At 44.6% G+C, this 20,905-nt stretch overlaps 1 protein-coding gene across 1 annotated transcript in view; it reads left to right on the plus strand.

The window, feature by feature from the left end:
- The window catches only part of Prkch (protein kinase C eta), a 191,611-nt gene that overhangs the window by 128,472 nt on the left and 42,234 nt on the right, over positions 1–20,905 (plus strand). Inside the window, exon 10 of the mRNA XM_051195994.1 lies at positions 6,348–6,502. Within this exon, the coding sequence (XP_051051951.1) occupies positions 6,348–6,502 (155 nt within the window). The remainder of the gene's footprint in view (positions 1–6,347; positions 6,503–20,905) is intronic.

A 20,905-nucleotide genomic window follows, 5' to 3' on the forward strand; every position in this document is an offset into this window, starting at 1 on the left:
CTGATTTTTCCTACCTCCCAAGGGCTGAGATTATAGTCATGAGTAGCCACACTACAAGGAGGTGCTCTAGATTCTTGTCCTACACTGGGGGGTCAAGGAGCCATTGCAGCTTTTATTAGTTGGCAAGCACACACTTCTATTTCTCTCTCTCTCTCTCTCTCTCTCTCTCTCTCTCTCTCTCTCTCTGTGTGTGTGTGTGTGTGTGTGTGTGTGTGTGTGTCTGTTTCTCCCCCTTCTCTGTGTCTGTGTTTTCTCTCTCTCTCTCTCTCTCTCTCTCTCTCTCTCTCTCTCTGTGTGTGTGTGTGTGTGTCTGTCTGTCTGTCTGTTTCTCCCCCTTCTCTGTGTCTGTGTTCTCTCTCTCTCTCTCTCTCTCTCTCTCTGTGTGTGTGTGTGTGTGTGTGTCTGTCTGTCTGCTTCTCCCCCTTCTCTGTGTCTGTGTTCTCTCTCTCTATCTCTCTCTCTCTCTCTGTGTGTGTGTGTGTGTGCGCGCGTGCGTGCGCACGTTGCATATAATGGGTAGCTTCTGGGTAAGCTACATACAGTTCTAGCCACAGGTCCACCATGGCTGAAGGTTATGATAATGGCGTGATAATAACAAGAGTTGCTATCATGTTTTGAGCACTTTCTGTAGGTCAAACACTTGTTAAAATTCCTGACATAACACAGTTAGTCCTTGCAAACCTTGAGTTTAGTCATCTTGCCATCCCCATTTCACAAAGTGAGTTGAGAAAGGGAGGGAGAGAGGGAGAGAATTAAAGAAAGGGGGAGAGAGAGAGTATGAGAATAAAGTACACCAGGAGCTGCCTGTGCCTACTGAGAATTCTGGGTCCACAACTCAGGTGTAATTACTGGGTAGTGTTCCTGTGAGTGACACCAAGGGCTTCATCCTGGGAACAGTGTCTGCTGGATTTAGCTTTGTTGTCTACTAGTAAGTTCTTCTTGTTGGGATTCTTTTGAAAGATCCTGGCACTGTGAGGCTCTTTGCTTCATTCTTTACCGAGCATCGACCCATCCATCTACCCATCCATGTGTCTACCCAGGTGTACTATTCTGTTGTACTGAGGAATTTCATGTGTACATTATAGAAGCAGCCTCGGCTCCCCAAGTCGAATTTCCTCAGTTCTCACAGATCAGATTGAATTAAAACTCCTCATTTGAGTTTGACTGTCCTGGGAAAGAGACTGTGGAAAAGTAGTCTCCTTCCAATTAGTCAAGTACTGGAGGTGTAGCCGTCGCCTGCACCACCCCAGAGCAGTCTTTGAGAAGGGTATTACCACCCCTGAACAGATACCCCCAAAGGTGTCCTCCACAGTCTCCTTGTGATCACACTCCTTATGTGCAATCACTCCACCACTTGGCCCATCTTAGTGGAGCTCTACCATGTAGCTAGGCTTTGCCTCATCTACCCGCATATCAGTTTCAACTTCCAGGAGCCACCTATAAAGGGAACTCTAAGAAGTGTCTCCTACTGACAGCCACTGGCAGTTAGGAAGATGTGTTTATCTCTCGCTCCCAGAGAGCCAGGGCAGAAAGCTGGCACAGGACTCAGTGGGTTAATGAACCCGGGGAAGATGACGACAGAAGTTTTATTGTTGCCATGCACCAGCTCCTTGAACTCCGTGTCTGTAACTAATACAGGGCGTGGGGACAAAGGGATTTCTGAGGTGCCTTTGTTCCCCCAGGTGTTCATCATCCCATGCTGATGGCTTGCATTTGTGGTTAGTTGAATCAGAGACCAGAGAGAGGCACACAGGATAGACAAAGGGTTTGGCTTTGGAGATGAAGCTCAACCAGGCTCAGTTTCCTACCCCACAGGTCAGGGCAAACCTGCCTTTAAGGAGCCAAAGCCATAGCTGAAGCTCTGCAGAGGTTCAGGCTCAGCTTCTAGGAAACTGGATATTAGGAATCCTGAGCCTGCGGTGTGGACAGATTTTGAGCACAGAAGAATCCCCTGGCTGTCTGCCTGGTTAGGATTAGCAGAGCCTTCCCTGCCCCAGAAGTGATTCACAGCCACCTTAATCCATCATAAGGTCCCTCCCTAATGCAGGATTCCCCAAAAGGACTTCATCTTGTTTCACAGCATGGTGCATTGTGCAAGTAACCCTTGGGACTAGTTCTTGATCAACACAGATGCTAAGAGAACTTGTAGGCAAGAGGTTATCGCTTGCCTCCTTTCAGAACCTAGCATACAGACCTCTTCTGTGATGTGGTCTTCACCCCATGTGAAGGCTTCCTGGACATCAGCACTTCATACCAAAGGAATAAGATTTCTCTGGGGTGATTTGGTTTGTTACTAGTGTTTTATTATACATGACATATGCCAGTGTTCACTGGGGGCTTGTCAAACCTTAACCCATAGAGCTAACATGTTTTATCCCAGGCACTGGGCGTAAAATTCTAATGCAGTAGATGGATGATCGTGTTTATTGGGAGAAGTTGAGGACCCTGCAGTTCTCAGTTGTGGGTGACCTAGGATGAGGTCAAACACTTCCCAAACTTGCCTCTTGCTTCTACCAAGGCTTTGTTGTAAGTCCATAAGCCTGGAGACAGAGGGCTCAGCAGCTTTAGCACTTAGCCACCTGTATTCTTCCTGGTGTCAGACCTGGTCACCGTTCAGTCCATCCATACATCCTCTTTCCATCCTTCTTTAGCCTGACCTGTTCTTTTTTTTACCTTCTGAACTGGGGAATCATCTCTTCTCAAGAGCTTTCTACAAATCCCCCCAGCCTCCAAGCTCTCGTCTCTTCATCCCCAGGACCACATTGGACCCTTCTGCCACCTTTACCACCCTGGCTGGTATGCTCCATCTACACATTCGTGAGCAGGTGCGGGCCCACATCTGCTTCAGGATACATGGGCCCTGCCCGGGGCCTGGAGTTGTGTGTGTGCCTAGTAAATGGGGATTCTTGTCCAGAAGACAGCAAGAAGGTCTCAGAGAGCTTGAGGAGATGCTGTGTACTCAGCCACTCTTAAGATACAACCCACAGCCAGTTGGCTCTGGGTTGGGATGCCATTCCAAATAAGCATGACGCAGCAGTGATGCCGTGAGAGAAAGGGTGGTTATTGATGACCCCCAGCAACAGAGAGCAGGGTGTGGAGGTTCTGTAGCCACTTCCACTTCCCACCACCTAGATGCAGGATAGCTTTAAAATGACACATTGTCCAATATGTTTTCTTCCTGCTTTCAAACCCCAGTAAGAAAAATACGGAGGCTTTAGAAACCTTCAAGCATCCTGAGAAGTAGAAGGGGATGTCACTCCGGTCTAAAGCTGATGTTTGTCATTACATGGCCTTTTTTTGCGGGGGGGGGGGGGGGGTCTTTTCTCTGGCTATAACTGAAAGCGTTCTACATGTCCATATTCTTCTCTGAGCAGAAAATGTTGTTACCAATGCAGTGGCTGCATCAGAGTCTGTGTACCGCACCCTTGCCACCGGGTGAAATGCTCCATAAAGTTTTATTTCTGATGGTGTCCCATCTCTCACCCCATACCCTCCTCCGCTCAGGCTCTGTTAATGAACAGGTCTCTTTGTAAACAGCGGAGAGTTTTGTGATTTGCCTTCTCCTTTGCAATGGCATTTCTTGGGGAGACTGCAGTGGGGCATTCTCTCCCTCTTTAGTAGCCATTTTACAACAGGGTCAGTAAAAGTTCAGGTTTCTCGAGGTTGCTTTGCAGTAAGAAATAAAACATGTTGCTTGTTGGCAAATATAGGGTTGTGCCTTGTCACGTGACTTGAGGTCTTTGGTAGGATGGCTCTTGACTTCCTTTCGTCCTAGTTGCCCCTCCTCAACCTTCCTTCCTGCTTTGAGAGCTGACTGCAGCCCAGGGGCTGTGAGTGGTACCCTGCTTTCTAGGTCGGTGTCAGAGATATAATAGAAGTAAGTGAGGTTCTGAATGGAAAGAAACAAGAACACTGAACAAAACATTCCGTTTTAAATCTAAAGACCCGTCTCCAGACACAGACGTGGAGAAAGTGCCAGAGTCTGTAGGTTGAGATTCTCTCCAAACCGGGATGCTGGGGGTGGAGCCAAGATGGAGGAAAAAGAGAAAGACCCAAAGGCAGCATGTCATTTATCCTAGGGCCCAGCTTTGTAGATTTTAGATATGAGAAAAGATATTGTGTGTGGAAGATACTTCCCTCTTAATGCCTTTATCTTTTGATGGTCACGGCTGCCTTGGAAACTCTTGCCAAGGACTCTGACCTACGGCCACCTCAGAATGGCCGCTTGCCTATGGACTCACTTCCAGTGATGGGATGTTCAGAGCAACTAGAACTCGAGTTCACCAGAAGCATAAAGTTGCTCTAAGTGTTCAGGAGCACTGAAGGGTGACTTTTCCTCTTAGTCTTCAGTAGACCCCTGAGGCTAACCCTCCAGATTAGATTTATATTAGCATAACAACTTCCTGTGCAGAATTGCTAACCCTCCACTGAACCCATTTGCTAACATTGTCCATCCACAAGACTCCTGCCCATAGAATATAGGACAGCCATTTCTCGTCGCAACCCATCCACCCCATCCTGCCTTTCCCTTTGTCACTAAAGCTCAGATGAGGGCCCTTAGCTTAGTCACAGGAATTACTATATTTGTATAGTCTTCCCTTGGGCTATGGGGAAACCTGAAGAACTGAGTTGATGATAGGTTGGTTTGTTTGTTTGTTTTTTTAAATGAACTTTGCCTTTTGTTGTCACTCTTGAATTCATGTTTCTAACTGATAGAAACAGATGTAGTACACACACACACACACACACACACACACACAGGGTTGATTCCCTCCCCTTGAGGTTTTATTTACTATAGTAAGTAGGAGGTCAGGGGTCACACTGCCCTGATAGAGATCAGTTTGGTATGCAGCACCAATGCACTGGGAAGTGGGCCAAAGCCAGACTCCCCACCATTGTTCAGACCAGCCACCCAGAGCAAAGTTGGTAGCATCTCAAACCCTAAGTAAAGGCGGGTTCTTGCATGTATATGTCCTTTGGTAAAACACCAGTTTGGCCACACACTGACGGCCCACATCCCCACCACCAGAAAGGGCAGCACCTGCTCTGAGGGATGGAGCTCACCGGCAGGCCTTGCCTCACAGGACTCTTGTTCAGGCGCCTCTCTAACCCCACCCACCCACGCAGGTGTCAAATGTCCCTACTTCCTTCGCAGCTTTACCGGAACGTGTAGATTTTTGTTTATGTTTAAGAACCCTGTGTTTCTTGTACCAGCCTTTCTAAGGTGAAACCATATCTGCCTTATGTCAATGAGCCTCTTTGTTGGGGACCCAGCACCCCATTCAGGGCTCAGGGGAGGAGGTGAGGAAATCCACTGATGGTAGACATCCTTAGACACAGCCTTTTACCCTGTGTGTCTCAGCAGGTTGCTTGCTAGATGGACCTTTCCTTCATGAAGCAGTCTTATGGCCCATGAGTCCTCAGTGCATAGCCTGTATAGTCCCTAGGCTGCTGCAGAGAAACCTTTGTTAGGAGTCCATTTTCTTTGCCTGTTGAGAGTCACTGCAGATGGGACCTCCTCTGTGCTTTGCATCCTCTTCACTTGCGTGACCTTTGATGGAGGAATTTATAACAGAGCCTTGTAAGGAGTACGGTTTTTCCACCCGCCGCTGGTCTTGTCCCGCAGCCGCGCCAGCCCCAAATAATACACAGAGACTCTGTATTTGATATTATGCTGTTGGCCAGTTACTTGTTTCTTATAGGCTAGCTCTGTTTTAAGTATTAACCCATTTCTATGTATTTCCATGTGGTCTTACCAGCGAGAGGCGGCTGGCCGTTCTGCATTCTACAGACTCTCCATCTTGGCTCCTTACTCCTACTTCCTATTTCCTCCTTGTCTCCTAGTCCCTCCTATCTTCCTTTCCCATTGGCCAACAGTGCTTTATTCATTAACCAGTATGAGAAACATATATACAGAATGACATCTCCCATCAGAGCCTGCCCATGTGGCTGAGTTCTCTAAAGGAGTTTACCCTTTTATTTTATTCCTGCTCATTTGTGAGGAATGAAGAAGCCCCCTATCCAGTGTCCTTCACTCTGTCATTTACCCTGTATGCTCCAACGAAGACATTTGCCAGAGGACTTACTGCGCACGCTCTCTTCCCTTATGGGATCTTTCATGTATCAGAATGGAATGAGAACCAAGGTCGCTTGATGTTTTCCATATGCAGAAAGTCAAGGTTGTGCAGAACTACCTAAAGGGGATTTCCATGGCCTTCTTCCCTGTGGGGTCGAGGACCTGACCTGTAGGAGTGTCCTCCTCTCCCAGACAGCAGTCTGCTCGTTTCGTGGAGCACGATGCTGGTGAACCAGCAATAGGCTAACCACTTCCCATGTGTTTCATCTAGGATCGCCTGTTCTTTGTCATGGAGTTTGTGAATGGAGGTGACCTCATGTTCCACATTCAGAAGTCCCGTCGTTTTGATGAAGCCCGTGCTCGCTTCTATGCCGCAGAGATCATTTCTGCACTCATGTTCCTCCACGAAAAAGGCATCATCTACCGGTGAGTTTGGGTCCTGGGTGCCTCTTTGGATTCACCTCCTGCCTGGCTCCTCGTTTGGCCCGTGCTTCTATTTCTTATGATCATCAACTAGAGACCTCAGCAATGACATCCACAGAAGGCCCAGGTATTCATTACAGTTAACACAGAGAGGAACCCTGTCTCTGAACTAAAATGTTGAGCATGTTTGAATTCCAGAGAGATTAATATTCATGTATTGGTTCAGCCAAGCCCTGGATAGTGCTGGACTCATTGCTGTGCACGCTCTCTCTCTCTCTCTCTCTCTCTCTCTCTCTCTCTCTCTCTGTGTGTGTGTGTGTGTGTGTGTGTGTGTGTGTGTTCTAATATTTGAAGTGAGTTGGTCAGTATAGACCCATTCTATTTTAAGAATCTGCGACTGAGCCAAGCCGTGGCTGACTCTGTGAAGATAACCCTCTCAGACACTGCCCACCTCTTTTCTCAAGGACAGGATCAAGGGTATTAAGGGCCTGGCTGGATCAGACACTTGTGTAATCTGAACTTAGTTGGGTGTGGCTTTGCTCTGTGAACCCATGGTAGGATCACCCCTGGCAGCACTGCTCCTTTGACTAGAGAGTCACGAGGAATTTGCGTGCAAATCATTTCTGTGTTGGGTCCACAGCAGATTGTTTCGTGCTTGAGTCACTGTTCTCTGCCATTCTCCCCTTCTAGAAAACTAGGTCAACATCTCCGAATCCCACCTCCTGGGATCTCCCTTACTCCTCGGCATTTCTTATTAGCAGACTTGCAAATGCCCCAAATAGCTTTCCTTTGGCCTAGAGTTGTTTGATCTTACCTCACTTCTATTAGGATGCATTTCTGTATTTGGTTTCTTTCCTCTGCCTGTAATAAGAAATATCTCTCAGGAGAAAGGTGAGAGTCAAATTCAGCGTGTCTGTTTTTGCTTTGTCATCTAATAGTGTTATTCTTTCTATGGAGAAGCAGGTTCACTCACTCTTCATTTGCTTGACTGTGAAGATGGCTACACGTTATTTTTAAAGCCCGTGTTACATTAAGGAAGGGCCAGGCGCAGAAATGCTCAGGACGTGTGTAACTTTCACATGAGATTTTGGTGCTGAGCCCTCCCTAGAACTTTTTGTTTGTTTGTTTGTTTGTTTGTTTTTGTTTTTTTTTTGAGACAGGGTTTCTCTGTGGCTTTGGATCCTGTTCTGGAACTAGCTCTATAGACCAGGCTGGCCTCGAACTCACAGAGATTCTTTCTCCCGAGTGCTGGGATTAATGGCGTGTGCCACAGTCTTTCCCCAGAATTTTATAGTCACTTCCTTTGCTTATTCAGATACCACTCTCCTATTGTCACTAGAGAGTGGCCATTGTCCCTTATTCTTTTTCTAAAGCTGTTTGGAGGACTCGGGGTTTCCAGCTGTTTGGACTTACCTGCCACCTGCATGCATGCAGGCTCCCACTTCTCATAGGAAACTCTGGGCCTTTTCGCCTCCTCTGAGCAGCCCTTAGAGACCACTTAGTGTTCAGTGGCCCTCAACTCACTGCCAAAGGACATGAACATAATGATGAGCAAAAGCAAAATTTTTCCTGAAGGAGGATGTGCCCAATGATGGAGAAAGTTGTCTGTCCGGTGATCACAGGCACAGAAGTGGCAAGTGTGTGTGGCCAGTGCTGTGACGCAGGGAAATGCAGTGCTTCGGCAGAGACTTTCTCTAGGTGATGGATGTGGCTAGGGAGAGCTGTAAGATCTTCTTAAGGAAGTGACTTAGGCAGGAAGAACACCAAATGCTGATGCCCAGTGGCAGGAAGAATGGCAAGTCCTTAGGGCTTTTAAGAGACTTTCTGTAGCGAAAACCAGTGAGGCATATTTTCCCACAGTTAGCACGCCATTATCCACAGTCATCTGATGGCTTTAACATTTTATTAGATATACTTCATAAATAGTTTATTTGAGAGTTAGGTAAGCTGGTCATGTTGCTAATCCCTGGAGGAACCATTCAGTCACTGTGAGTTTCCTTCATCCGTGTCTTGGTGTTTATACCCAACAGTGGGATTATTAAATTTTTGAAACAGTAGAGGCCTCAAAGATTACCCAAGGCAATTTCTTTTTCACAGATGAAGAAACTCAGGCCTCAAATATCCAACCAGCAAACTGTTTCTCACAGTAGAGTTTCTGTCAGGATGCTCCACCTGCAATTTGTAGTCTGTCTTCAGAAGAATTGAAAATATGATTAGTCTTCAACGTCCTGATGATTGAAGAGTTGATTGGGCGTTTTGAGGCATTCATCACAGTTTGCTCTATTTCACTGAGGAAAATCCAGTCAAAGCAAGAATATGTTAGTTGACACAGTGTCGAGCATTGTGTAAGGAGGAGGTACACATCTGAAAATGGAATAGAACTCTGCTCTTTGAGTTTTTTTTTTTTTTTTTTTTTTTTTTTTTTTTTTGGTAGACTGAGATGGATAATCCACAGACCACTAATGGCAGATGGATTCCAAAACTGGAGCATGCCCAGGATGTTAGCTATTATGTGTAGGTTTTCCCACCAGCCTGGCCCCATAGCCGCACCAGCCCCAAATAACACACAGAGACGCTGTGTTAGATATAATTCTGTTGGCCTGTTACTAGTTTCTTATCAGCCAGGTCTGTCTTAAATATTAACCCATTTCTATTAATCTGAGTACTTCCACGTGGTCTCATCTTACTGGAGAGAGAGCCCAGCGGCATACTACCTTGTAGGTCCTGCATCTTGAAACTCCTCCCTACTCCTTCCTCTCCCCTCCTAGTCTCCTAGTCCCACCTATCTTGCTTTCCTATTGGCCAACAGTGCTTTATTCATTAACCAATAAGAGAAATATATTTACGGAATGACATCTCCCATCAGTTAGCTACCTTTTTTTTTTTTTTTTTGCATTGACAAAATAAAATAAAATAAATAAATAAATAGAAAAAAGAAAGGAAGAAAGAATAGCAATGTAAGAGAAGAAGAATTTTGAGTTCCTGGTTAGTTTTAGACCATCATGGTGGCAGGAAGGTATGGCAGGATTCATGCCAGCTTAGTCTGGGTGGTGGCAGCTTGCCTAGTGGTTTGTTCATATTCTGGCAGATCACAAGGTAGAATGCTTGCTTTAGCCATTAGCGCCTACCTCTTGCCAGCCACTTTTGTTAGTTAAGCCACATGTTTCCAAAGGTCCCACAACCTAGAGACCAGGAGGTCCACTGAATGCGTGAGCCTGTTGGCATTTTGCATTTGCCCTCGAGTGCTACCCAAGGCATTTCAAGAATGCAGAGAATGGCCTTTCAATGTAAGACATTCAGACAAATGGAGTAAGTGAGGTCTGAGCTGAGTGTGGGAAGTTAAAACTGAACAAAGATAAGGCTACTTGGTTGTGCAAAGGGGCCACACTGGAGCAAAGCAGAGATGCACAAAGGTGGCGGGAACCAGATAAGCAGAACTGAGAACTAAAAGAACTATGGTTAGTACCAAAGCCTAAAGGTTGATGCAGGGGAAGACGAGGTTCCACGAGGGCAGTTGGAATGAGTTGTAAAGGGCTTGAAATGCTCGACTTCTGCATCACGTAGGATTTGGCACTATTATCAGTCACAGGAGTCCTGGAAATGGCAACTACTTAAGCCATATAGAAATGTATTTGTCTTGTAAAAGCTCAAGGACCAGGTCTGCCATGGATGCTCCATGTAGTCCCGTGGAACCTGGAGGTCTGTGTTTCTTGTTCTGACAACTCATGGCCACTTCCTAGTCTAAGGTGATTGACGATGGTCCAGGGATTGCCTCTGACTTTGAATTCCAAACAGTCAGAAGGGCTGAAGGGCACTGCTCCCAACTGTGTAAGCTCCCTTCTTGAAGGTATAGATAATGCTTAGCATGGAGTTTGCTGGAACTTAGTCATATGGCTACCCCAGCTACAATGAAAGCTGGGAAATACAGTATAATGTTCCAAGGAATCATTTCTAGCTAAAGACCAGGCTCTTGTTGTTAGGCAGGGAGACAGTAGTTATGTAGTGAGAAACAGTATCAGACATATTCTCTTCCAGGCAGTTTGAGTTGGCCAGTTTGCATGATATGAGTTCATTTTGATTTCACATGCTGTCAGGGGATAGTGGCCCATGCGGACATGTGCATGGTGAGTGGCAACCCAGGTGAATTTCCATGTGAGCCAGTTACAGTGTTCCTTGTAGATGGATAATTATGGCCCAAACCGTAGGATCAGACAGCGGAGAACATAAAGGTAAAGGCTGTCTGTCACTGAGTAGAACAACCAGGACTTAGGGTTAGACCCAAAATAAAGGTACCAGAGTATCCCCAAGTGTTGAGATGGGTAGTTGAGTGACCAGTGATACCAAGAGCTAGGCAAGAGGGAAGATGCAAGGCAGAGGGGAACATGAGGAGCTTTAGAAATGCATTGCGCATGTGAGAGTTTCTCCATGGAGATGAGCTATGGCGGTGCTTCTCAACCTTCCTAACGCGGTGACCCTTTAATACAGTCCCTCATGTCGTGGTGACCCCCAACCATAAAACTGTTTTCATTGCCACATCATAACTGCAATTTTGCTACTGTTATGATTGTAATGTCAATGTTTTAAAAGACAGGGATTTTCCAAAGGGGTTGCAACCTACAGATTGAGAAACACTGTATTATGGGTAAGTGGGTAGCCTGAAGCCAAGAAAGAAAATGGGATGGAATTAAATATTCCAGTGTCATTGGCACATAGCTATTAGCTCAAATCATGAAACCAGTGGGAACAAGTGGACCAAGGACAGAATCTTGGGGAGCAGCTCCCATTTGAAATCTGCCTAAATATGGCCACAGGGCTGAACTATGGCTATCCTGTGGCATTTACAGTAAATGCCCCCCAAATGGAATTTCCGTGGAAAATACGGTGCCATAAAAGAGTAGAAAAATAATCTTTCATTGTGAAGTTGTTGAGATCATACATATATTCTTTCTGCTAAGGGAGCGAGTTGGATGATTTTCTGTGAACCCAACCCTGGTTCTGGAGATGTGGGCAAGCAGTGAAGCTCTGAGTCTTTTTACCCATTGTCCCTGTGGAGGGGAAGTGGGAACCTGTGGTGCCTGCCCTATCAGGAAGGACAGTGCTTTTGCATGGGAGTCACCAGGTGGCCGGGTTCCTTCCACTTATACTGAAATGATGCTTAAGAAGCTGCTGCTGAGATGGGGGAGTTCTCCAGACAAATGGGGTTTGTTATTAAAATCAGCCCTTTGAAGAGCACTGCTTCTCCCCATCCCCTCCGAAATTCTTTTCCTTTGCATCTCAGTACCATTTTGGAATGACAAGGTTCTTATCTCCTTGTCATGCATTTGTTACAAACCCTTGAGGTGATTTTCTGGAGAGCTTATTGGGCCAGGGGAACAGGTTGAAGAGCCTGAAGATATGAGTCATGCTTTTTGTTTAAACAATAAGGGCCTCTAATTTTGTCTCAAAAAGAGCAGTTGAACTCTTTTTGTTAGTTTACCCCTTCTGGTAGTGAAACAAAATTTGAGGAGATATTCAAGGACCTTTCTAGACCAAATGTAGACTGAATATCCATCCCGAAGGCTCAACCCCAGTAAGCTGGGTCCTCAGGACACAGCTTAATGCCAGAACAAAACATAAGCCCTGGGACACTTAATTGTTTTGTGTACCTCATTCATTTAATCACAGTAGCAGCCCTGGCATGCCGTGTCAACAATAGCTTGGTTATTTGTAAGTAATTGATAAATGTGCTAATCGGTTTCCCTGGCTAATGAAACCAGACCACCAATTTTGCTCCTTTTCCTACCAAATTGACCACAAAACACATTTTCCATTGTGTTTACTGACAGCTTGGATTTATCTGCTAAGCAATAAAAATGCAGCAGGTTGACCTTTCTGTACTGGCTGAACACCACCATTTGTCAAAAGCAATTGAACTGGACAGTTCAACACATGTCTCAACTGCCTCCCCTACTCAGTTTTGTGCCTGGCTCCTGGGGGATCAAAGGAGGATAAAGATGAGTTGCTCTCCAACCGGGGCCGTTCTTGCCCTCAGCTAACACTTGATAACTGTCTATGGTGTTCCAAACAAGGCTCTACACGCTGAGAAAATATAGGAAATAAAATGGGCAGCTGTCCTTCACCCTCAGAGAGCTTAAATTCTAGCACACATAGACAAACAAATTAAAAGTCTGTCATGTTGAAATGATAAACTCTTTGAAGGAAAAGCTTGTTAATGGAAGGATAGACTCAGCAACATTGATTTTGCAGGGAGGGTCCAGAAAAACTTCTTGGGTAATGGACATTTTAGCAAGTGGAAGATAGGTGGCACACAAGGGGTTCTAAGTGCACATCTGTTGGAAGCACATCCCTGATGAATCGAGGGAGGGAGGAGGAGCTGGGTGTGGTCAGGGATGCTGTCACAGAGGGGCTGGATCAGCATGGAAACCATCATTTCTCTTGTAAGGAGACACTTCCCTGTAAGATGGTTTTTATTCATTTAGTTCTAATTCCATATAACTACTGTACAAGGTAAGCGATGCCATCGTTTTTCACCAGATGAGGAACTCTCAGGCTGTGGGAAGTAAATTGGTAGTGACTGTTCAGTGTCACAGCCGGTGTGTCAAAACTCTGCAAGGCCCCATAATGACACCTTTTGAATCCTTTTGATGTAAGTTCCCTGGGTCTATAAGCCCCAAGTATGGATTTGCTTTTTTCTCTGTCTTTGCCTTCCCTCTCCTTTTACCAGCCTTACCTCTATTAATCATTTCTATGTCACCTTAGTTTTCACCAGCACTGAATTTTCCTGGCTCCAAGCACCCTCAGGTTTAGGGTACCCCATGGCAACCTACCATGCTCTCCTTTGGCATTGTGCCCCTCAGCAATAAGATACTTCTCTTTTTTTAAAGATTTATTTAACTTTACTTTTACATTTATATGTGTGGGTGTTTTGTGCACCACATGCATTCCTGGTACCCAAGGAGGCCAGAGGAAGGCATTGGATGCCCCTGGAACTGGAGTTAACAAATGTTCATGAGCCATCATGTGGGTGCTGGGTATTGAGCCCCCATCCTCTGGAAGAGCAGCCAGTGCCCTGAACCTCTGAGCCATTTCTCCACCAACCCCTACCTGGGCCTCATATTAAGGATAGGGACTGTGGCTCTTTAGCCAAAGTACCTAGGAAGGTGACAAGAACTTTAGATGTTTGTGAGTGTCATAGATCTGATCAAGCTTCTAACCTAACCATATTCTTCTGTTTTAAGGCAGCAGTCAGGGTTGAGACTATACTATCTATGATTACCATCATTTATTGATCATCCACAATGAGCCAGCCTTCATTCTAAGCTGTATAAATGACTCCATTATTTCCTATACCATCAATTAATGGCATTCATTACTTTACACTGATCCAAATCCATAATTTTTATCAGGATTCAAAGTATGTGCTTGTTTTTTAATAAATAAAAGCCTTCAGAGAATTTTGTCTACTAAAAGGAACGTTTAATAATATTTCTCAAATATATGGTTTTTGTGTTTTAAAGTTTACTGTTTTATTTTGTATGTATGGGTGTTTACCTGCACATATAAATGTGTACTCCATGCATGCCTGGTGCCCGAAGAGGCTAAAAGAAGGAACTGGATCCCCTGAAACTGGGTTCATGAGCTGTCTTGTGGATGTTGAAAACTGAACTCAAGAGCTCTGCAAGTACAAGTATTCATAACTACTGAGCCATTTCTCTAGCCCTCAAAGTATAGTTTTAATTTTCCAATAATTCCAAAATAGGGGTGGTGATTTTGATGAGAATGTATTTGTGACACCCATTATAAAAAGCATTTTCCCCTTCTTACACTGATGGTCACTGCCCAGATTCTTCTACATATTCCCACCATTGGTGACTTTGGTACACAGCATTTCTGATAGACACATGAACTTTTTTTTTTTTTTTTTTTTTTTTTTTTTGCACGGGACCGTGCCAAGTTCTCAGAGTTACATTAGCTCTGTATATTATGCTCAGAAGGGTTCTTTCTCTTTCCTGATAAAAATGAAGGGAAAACATCAAGGTGCGTTGTAAAGTGGATATTCTCTGTATTTTCATTTAGCCTGTCTGTGTCCTTCTCATGCAACTTCTAGGAAGTCTGGCAGGGTCCCCTTTCTTCAATTACATGTATATTGTTGAATATCATTAACTCTTGAATGTTGTCAGGGAAGCATGTCTTCAAATTAGGCTGCATTAAAATATCAGGCACATACCTTTAATCCCAGCACTCAGGAGGCAGAGGCGAGTTCAAAGCCAGCCTAGTCTACATAGTGAGTTCGAGGATAGCCAGGGCTGTGTGGAGAAACCCTGTCTCAAAATTCCAAAACCAAAACCAAACAAAAAGTTTTTTGCAGTAAATACATGTCTATATTTAGATCTATATTTTCCCACTGAGTTTTTATTGTTATCGCTTGGTTTTGTGAGATGGAGTCTGGCTTCGTAGCTTAGTCTGTCCTGGAACTCATTGTGTAGCCCAGACTGACTGTGAATTCATCTTCCTGCATCAGCCTCCTGAGTGTTTGGAACCCAGGCATGCACTGCTGCCCCCAGCTTTGTAGTTTATTTGCTAAATGAACTTGGGTTGACGAGATGGCTCAGTGGATGGAAATCATGGTTAACAGGCATAAGCAAATCCCCACCTACACACAGTAGACTGGTCATAATAAATACAAGTTTTTAACTGTGAGGATTGTATCTGTGAGTTCATTACAACAGTGATCCTAAAAATAAGGGAATACTTCTAAAGCAAAGGTGTTAAAGCATGAAATAAACTTATCCTTGCTTTTCTGGTTATAAGAGAAGCATGGTAATAATTATTGAAATTTGGCATATAAAAAGTGAAATAGCTTACAATTCTATATAAATAACCATTTTTCTTAGAAATATCTCCCCAGAGTATTTTAGTGGGTTTACTTTCTTTGAATGGGGCCATTTTTTAAAATGAGGTCCTATACTATACAGCAGTACACTGAACATAAAGTAATTCCTTGGTATTCTATCAACTGGTGACAATGTAATTATCTTGGTTTGTGGAAGGACAAACTAAGTTCAGACAGTGATGAAACTGCTGAGTGATGCACCACTCAGCCTGGGTCCCTTTCTTGAAGCAATGTGTGACAATAAGCTTTTTAACCACTTATTTTTTTCCTTGTTTGTATCATAGCCATTTTGTTTTATCATGGGACTCATGTACATCAGCTCTTAAACCAACGTTAAGTAATACATTTTGGTGCATGAACACATTGTATAAACAGTGTTCCAAATAATACTTCCAGAAAGGTTCCAAGTGACCTTTCAGCTATTCCCCAGACACCCCTATAGGCACCTAGGGAGTCTATACAGATGTGATATGATGTGGACATCTGGTACTTCAAAACTGTAGAGGGACCCATAGGCCTTTTCTTAATGGTGTCCTTGAGAGTATAAAAGGATGTTTTGTTTTGGGATTTTAAATTGTTGTTGTTGTTGTTGTTGTTGTTATTATTATTATTATTATTATTGTGTGGGATATGTGAGAGAGGGCATGCACATGCCAACACACACATGTGGAAGTCTTAGAACAACTCTGGGAAATCTCTCTTCTGCTGCCATGGGACCCACGGATGTAACTGAGGCCTTTGGGCCTATTTAGTAAGTGCTTTTATCCTTGGAGGTGTCTTGCTGGTCCAAGGATGTATTGGGGGGGGGTTGGCTGGTTGGTTTTTGTTTTATTTTGGTTTTTGAGACAGTGTCTCACTGTGTAGCCCTGGCTGGTCTGAAACTTGCTATGTAGACTAGGCTGTACCTGAACTCACAGAGATCTGCTGCCTCTGCCTCCACAGCGCTGGAAATAAAGGAACACATATTCTGGCATACTCCAAAGGATGGGTTTTTAAAGGGACTTTGTAAAGGTGGCTGTGAACAAAAGAAACCACAAAAATCAAAAGCCCCCTTCTCAGTACTGTCTGCAGTCGAACTGTCCCTCAAGGGTCATCACCCACCCATCAGCCATGGGGGTCTGAATGTGCGAGACAACATAGGTGGCTATTTTAAACTTTGCTTTTTTGTGCTCTTCGGCTATTCAGTAGTGGACGATGAAGCAGTATTGAGACTTGAATAAAGCTTTGGAAGCAAGCTCAAATTTGAAACCTCCACAATATACTAGATTTATGATACCAGCTAAAACCTTAATTTATAACTTCATAATCTGCAACATGGGTCTAAGAATGTGTCCTACCCCGTGGGCTATTGTGAAAATCGAGTCCTGTTCATTCTAGTATCAGCTAATGGTCACATGTGAATTAGCATGGACATACTGAAAGAATGATCACTGTACATAAAGGAAAGAATAAAGCTTTATACAGTTGATACAGGTGTTAGCTCTAGTAATTTGTCTTTGACAATTCAATGGGGGAAGAGAAAGCTAAATCGTATTCTTTGTGCTCATTTTAATCATATATACATATATGAACAGCAGAAACCATTTATACACGTGTTTGCAGGGAGAAATGTGTAGAAAACCAGAAGGAAAAAAGCCTAATAGTTTGGAATGTGGTGTATGGTTATTAATTGTGTATTTTATATTATTTTATTTTCTCACTGGTTGAGATGGGAATATGTTTAGTTTTTCATTGTTGTTGTTTTGTTCGCTTCTGTTTTTGTTTGTTTGTTTGTTTGTTTGTTTTTTAGCCAGGAGTAGAAAGTAGGCAGAACAGTGAGATGCTCTTAGGCCTGGGGAGAGTGGGCGTGTCCAGGGGAAGATGGACAGAATGCCCTCATACTGCCTCCCAATTATCACTCTGACTTAAGGCTGCATTCTAGGCTGTTTCTTTCTTGCTCGTTTTCATTCAGTGTCAGGTATTATGTAGTTACTGGTACAGGGCATAGCAATATTTTTTCATTTCTGTTTTACTCCTGGCCACATTTATCTAACAGAAGTTACTGGGAGAGAGGAGTGTCAGGAAGATTGATGAGTTACGGTCCCTCTATTGATTGGAGAGCAACATCAGCCAAGCTTGTAATCCCAGCTACTCAACAGGCTGAAATTGGGCAGGTGCAAATGTAAGGCTAGCCTTGGCTACAGTGAGAGTTAAGTCTGATTAACATAGGGAGACTCTGTCTCAAAATTAAAAAGGAAAGTTTTAAAGGACTAGGAGTCTGGCTCAGAGTTAGAGCCCTTGCCTAGCATGTGTAAGGCCCCAGGTTCAATTCCCAGTCCTACCCCATCCTTCAATAAATACCATTTTAATATAAGGTTAAAACAGACATTATGCATAGACACGACCAAAAAGGGACCACTTGTTAGCTACTGTAAAAGTAATACTCCCTTGTACTCCTGTGCACAATTCTCCGGTTCCTTTTCCTCCTGCTTGTATGTGCTCCTGGAAATGCTCTGTGCATATACAGACTGTGTGTTTGAATGTGTTTCTGTCAAAAAGCAAATGGTGGCCTATCCTACTTGTACAGAAGTTGTTCCCCGGTCTCTAAAGAGATGGAACCTAAACTTTTACAGGAAGGCGAGGCGAGCCACCTCTTCTCTATGAAGAGTCTGAAAGTGTCCGAGCACTGGAAGAATTCTGTCTGTGTTGGAGAAACTGCAGGGTTTTTCTCATTCTGCAGCAGGCTTATGAAAGCTTATTTTGGCAGCATAGCAGCAAAGCTGTCTTCTCCATGGGGAGGAGTTGCGTCCATCACTATTTGTAACCTGGCTTAGGAATAGCAGTGTGCACTTCCCACTGGCAGACAGTGGCATGCAGCAGTGGAAACTGTTTGTCTGCAGGACACCAAGTCCAAATCCTGTCAAGGGGGAACAAACCAAGAACTAGCTCCTGCTCTGGAGAAAAGGTGGGAACAGTCAGAAGTGCCAACCCCAGCCCCAGATTTTGTAGTGGAGTAAGTAAGAAAGGGCATAAAAGTTCTGGAGGATTCCAGAAGTGTGCTATCTGCCCCTCCCTAGCTCACTGGGTGAGGATTTTAGCACACCTTTGATGAAGAAATGGGAGTGAGGAATTGAGTGAGGCAGGTGACTCTTGAGTCACTGAATTCCTTTCTTTATAGAGCCTGCCATGGAGTCCTTCCTGAGGGACCCAAAGCTCATATGTAGTTGGAGAGAGAGAGAGAGAGAGAGAGAGAGAGAGAGAGAGAGAGAGAGAGAGAGAGAGAGAGAGAGAGAGAGAGACAGACAGACAGACAGAGAGAGGAAAGAGACAGAGAGAAAGAGACAGACAGACAGAGGAGAGAGAGGGAGAACGAGAGAGGAGGAGAGAGATAGAGAGAGAGGGAAGAGGGAGGGAGAGAGAGACAGACAGACAGGAGAAAGAGGGAGAAAGAGAGAAGGAGGGAGAGACAGACAGACAGAGGGGAGGGAGGGAGAGAGAGAGAGAGAGAGAGAGAGAGAGAGAGAGAGAGAGAGAGTCTGGGAAAGAAGACAACATGCAAGGCAGAAAAGCAGGCCTTTGTTTAAAGAAAACGTAGTCCCACACAGACAGAATTGAGACAGACGTTGGTGTGAAATTAGCTTGCAAAGCTAGGGAAATGTTGACAGGCCTGGACTGTAACTGCCAATGCTGCCTGCCGGGTTCTTTACTTCCCTGAGACATGACAATGGTGACCCAACACGTTGGCCTAAGGAACACCGAGCTTTTACTGTCTCCTCTGTGAATGCGTTCAAACATGCCAGAGGCCGTCCCAGTTTCCTTCTGACTGATTTATGTGTGTGTTTGTGGTGCCCCCCACCCCCCGCAAGAATCTGCCTGAGTAATTCGGAAGATGAAAACATAACACAACAGACATATAAGTAAGAGAAGTGAGCTGAGCTGCTCCTCCTCTGCCGGGAAGCCGCCCACAGGCCGGAGGCTTCTGTGGGGTCTTTGTTTCTCCTCTCCCTCTGCAGGCCCTCAGCCACCCTCCACAGCTTATTCCTGCAAAGTAGAAAGTGAACCCTCACAGGCCAGGTTCCCAGCATTTCCTGGCATTTCAGCATCGGCAGTTGGCTTGGGAAAAACTGAAGTGTTTTATGGCCTGGGAGACTGAAGCAGGATGGTAGTGTGTTTCCCAGCCAGTGCCTCTGGGGGCTGCTGACCTTCCTTCAGACTGTCCCAGCCACTGTCAACGCTGATGTTCAGGTTTTATAAAAAGACAGAGCCGAGGCTCACTGCCCTCATCCAGGAAGAGTGTCCTGCGCTATACTTTGCGGCTTTGCTCCTGCAGTTTGGGTGCTGGGACTCAAACCCATGCTAAGCACATGCTAACTAAGCACATGTTCTACAAGTGAACTATACCTTGGCCTGTACACTTTTGTTTTGTTTTTCTGAAACAGAAAACTTGCTGTTAGCAGCTCAAAATACTAGACTTCATGAGAATTAATTCTCGGGGTTAAAATGTGTCAGAGTTCAGGAGGAGAGCAAATTACAAACCAACCTATTCAATACAAGAATCAAGCAGCGCCTCTAGTGTTGAATGAGTTTGTATTAGCTTACCCAGTGAAGAGACAGGTCAGACCCCACGGCTGTCATTTGTTCAGAGCAGTCCCAACGTCACCCTCAGAGCCCCATTTCAGACAGGACATTTGCCATGATTTTGATCTGTGTCTACAGATCCACAGGTGTGATGGCTTGACTGTGTTTGCATGAAGTATAAATTATCCTTGCTCATGACTTTGAGTTCATTTATTCATCTAGTCATCTACCCATTCACCCAACAGTATTCACTGACACCTACTGTGTCCTTGGGAATATGATAGTGAACAAGACAGGCCATCTCCTCACTTTAGAAAGTGTAAATCCTTGCATAAAACAATAAAGAAGTAAAGATAATTACCAGCATAGAAAGCAATAAGGTTTTTTTTTTATTGTTTATAATCTTACTTCCTAGAGCTGAAAAGGAGAAAGAGACAGAAGAGCTCCATGTCTATCATTATTGAATGTCTAATGTGCTAAAATACCACAGGCTGATGTGTATTAATTCTCACAAGCCTAAAGAGTGGGAAGTCTGAGATCAAGTCACTGATGTCTGGTGGAATCTTCTTTTCCCTTGTATAGGAGTGAAGCAGCCAGTGACCTGTCTCACTACAGTTTCTTTCCTAAGGGCACCATATATGAGTCCCCCCATAACCTCATCACTTCCCAAATGCCACACCTCAAAATACACAGTAAGTCTAGTCTTCTCTTGTGAATTTTGAGGGATGAAAGCACTCACTCTGTAGCTGTATTTCACTTGGAGTCTCCTGTCTTCAAAATAGAGACTGGTGAGGATTCCACAGTAACACAGTTAACCATGAAGAACTCTGTATTGGGCCGGTGAGGTGACTCAGCCTATAACCCTGACCACCTGAGTTCCTTTCCCAGGACCCCATGGGAGATGCAGAGACCTGAATCCTGCAAGGTGTCCTCTGACCTCCATGTGCATTTTACAC

Source organism: Phodopus roborovskii, unplaced genomic scaffold (genome assembly GCF_943737965.1).
Source record: "Phodopus roborovskii unplaced genomic scaffold, PHOROB, whole genome shotgun sequence".
Classification (NCBI taxonomy): domain Eukaryota; kingdom Metazoa; phylum Chordata; class Mammalia; order Rodentia; family Cricetidae; genus Phodopus; species Phodopus roborovskii.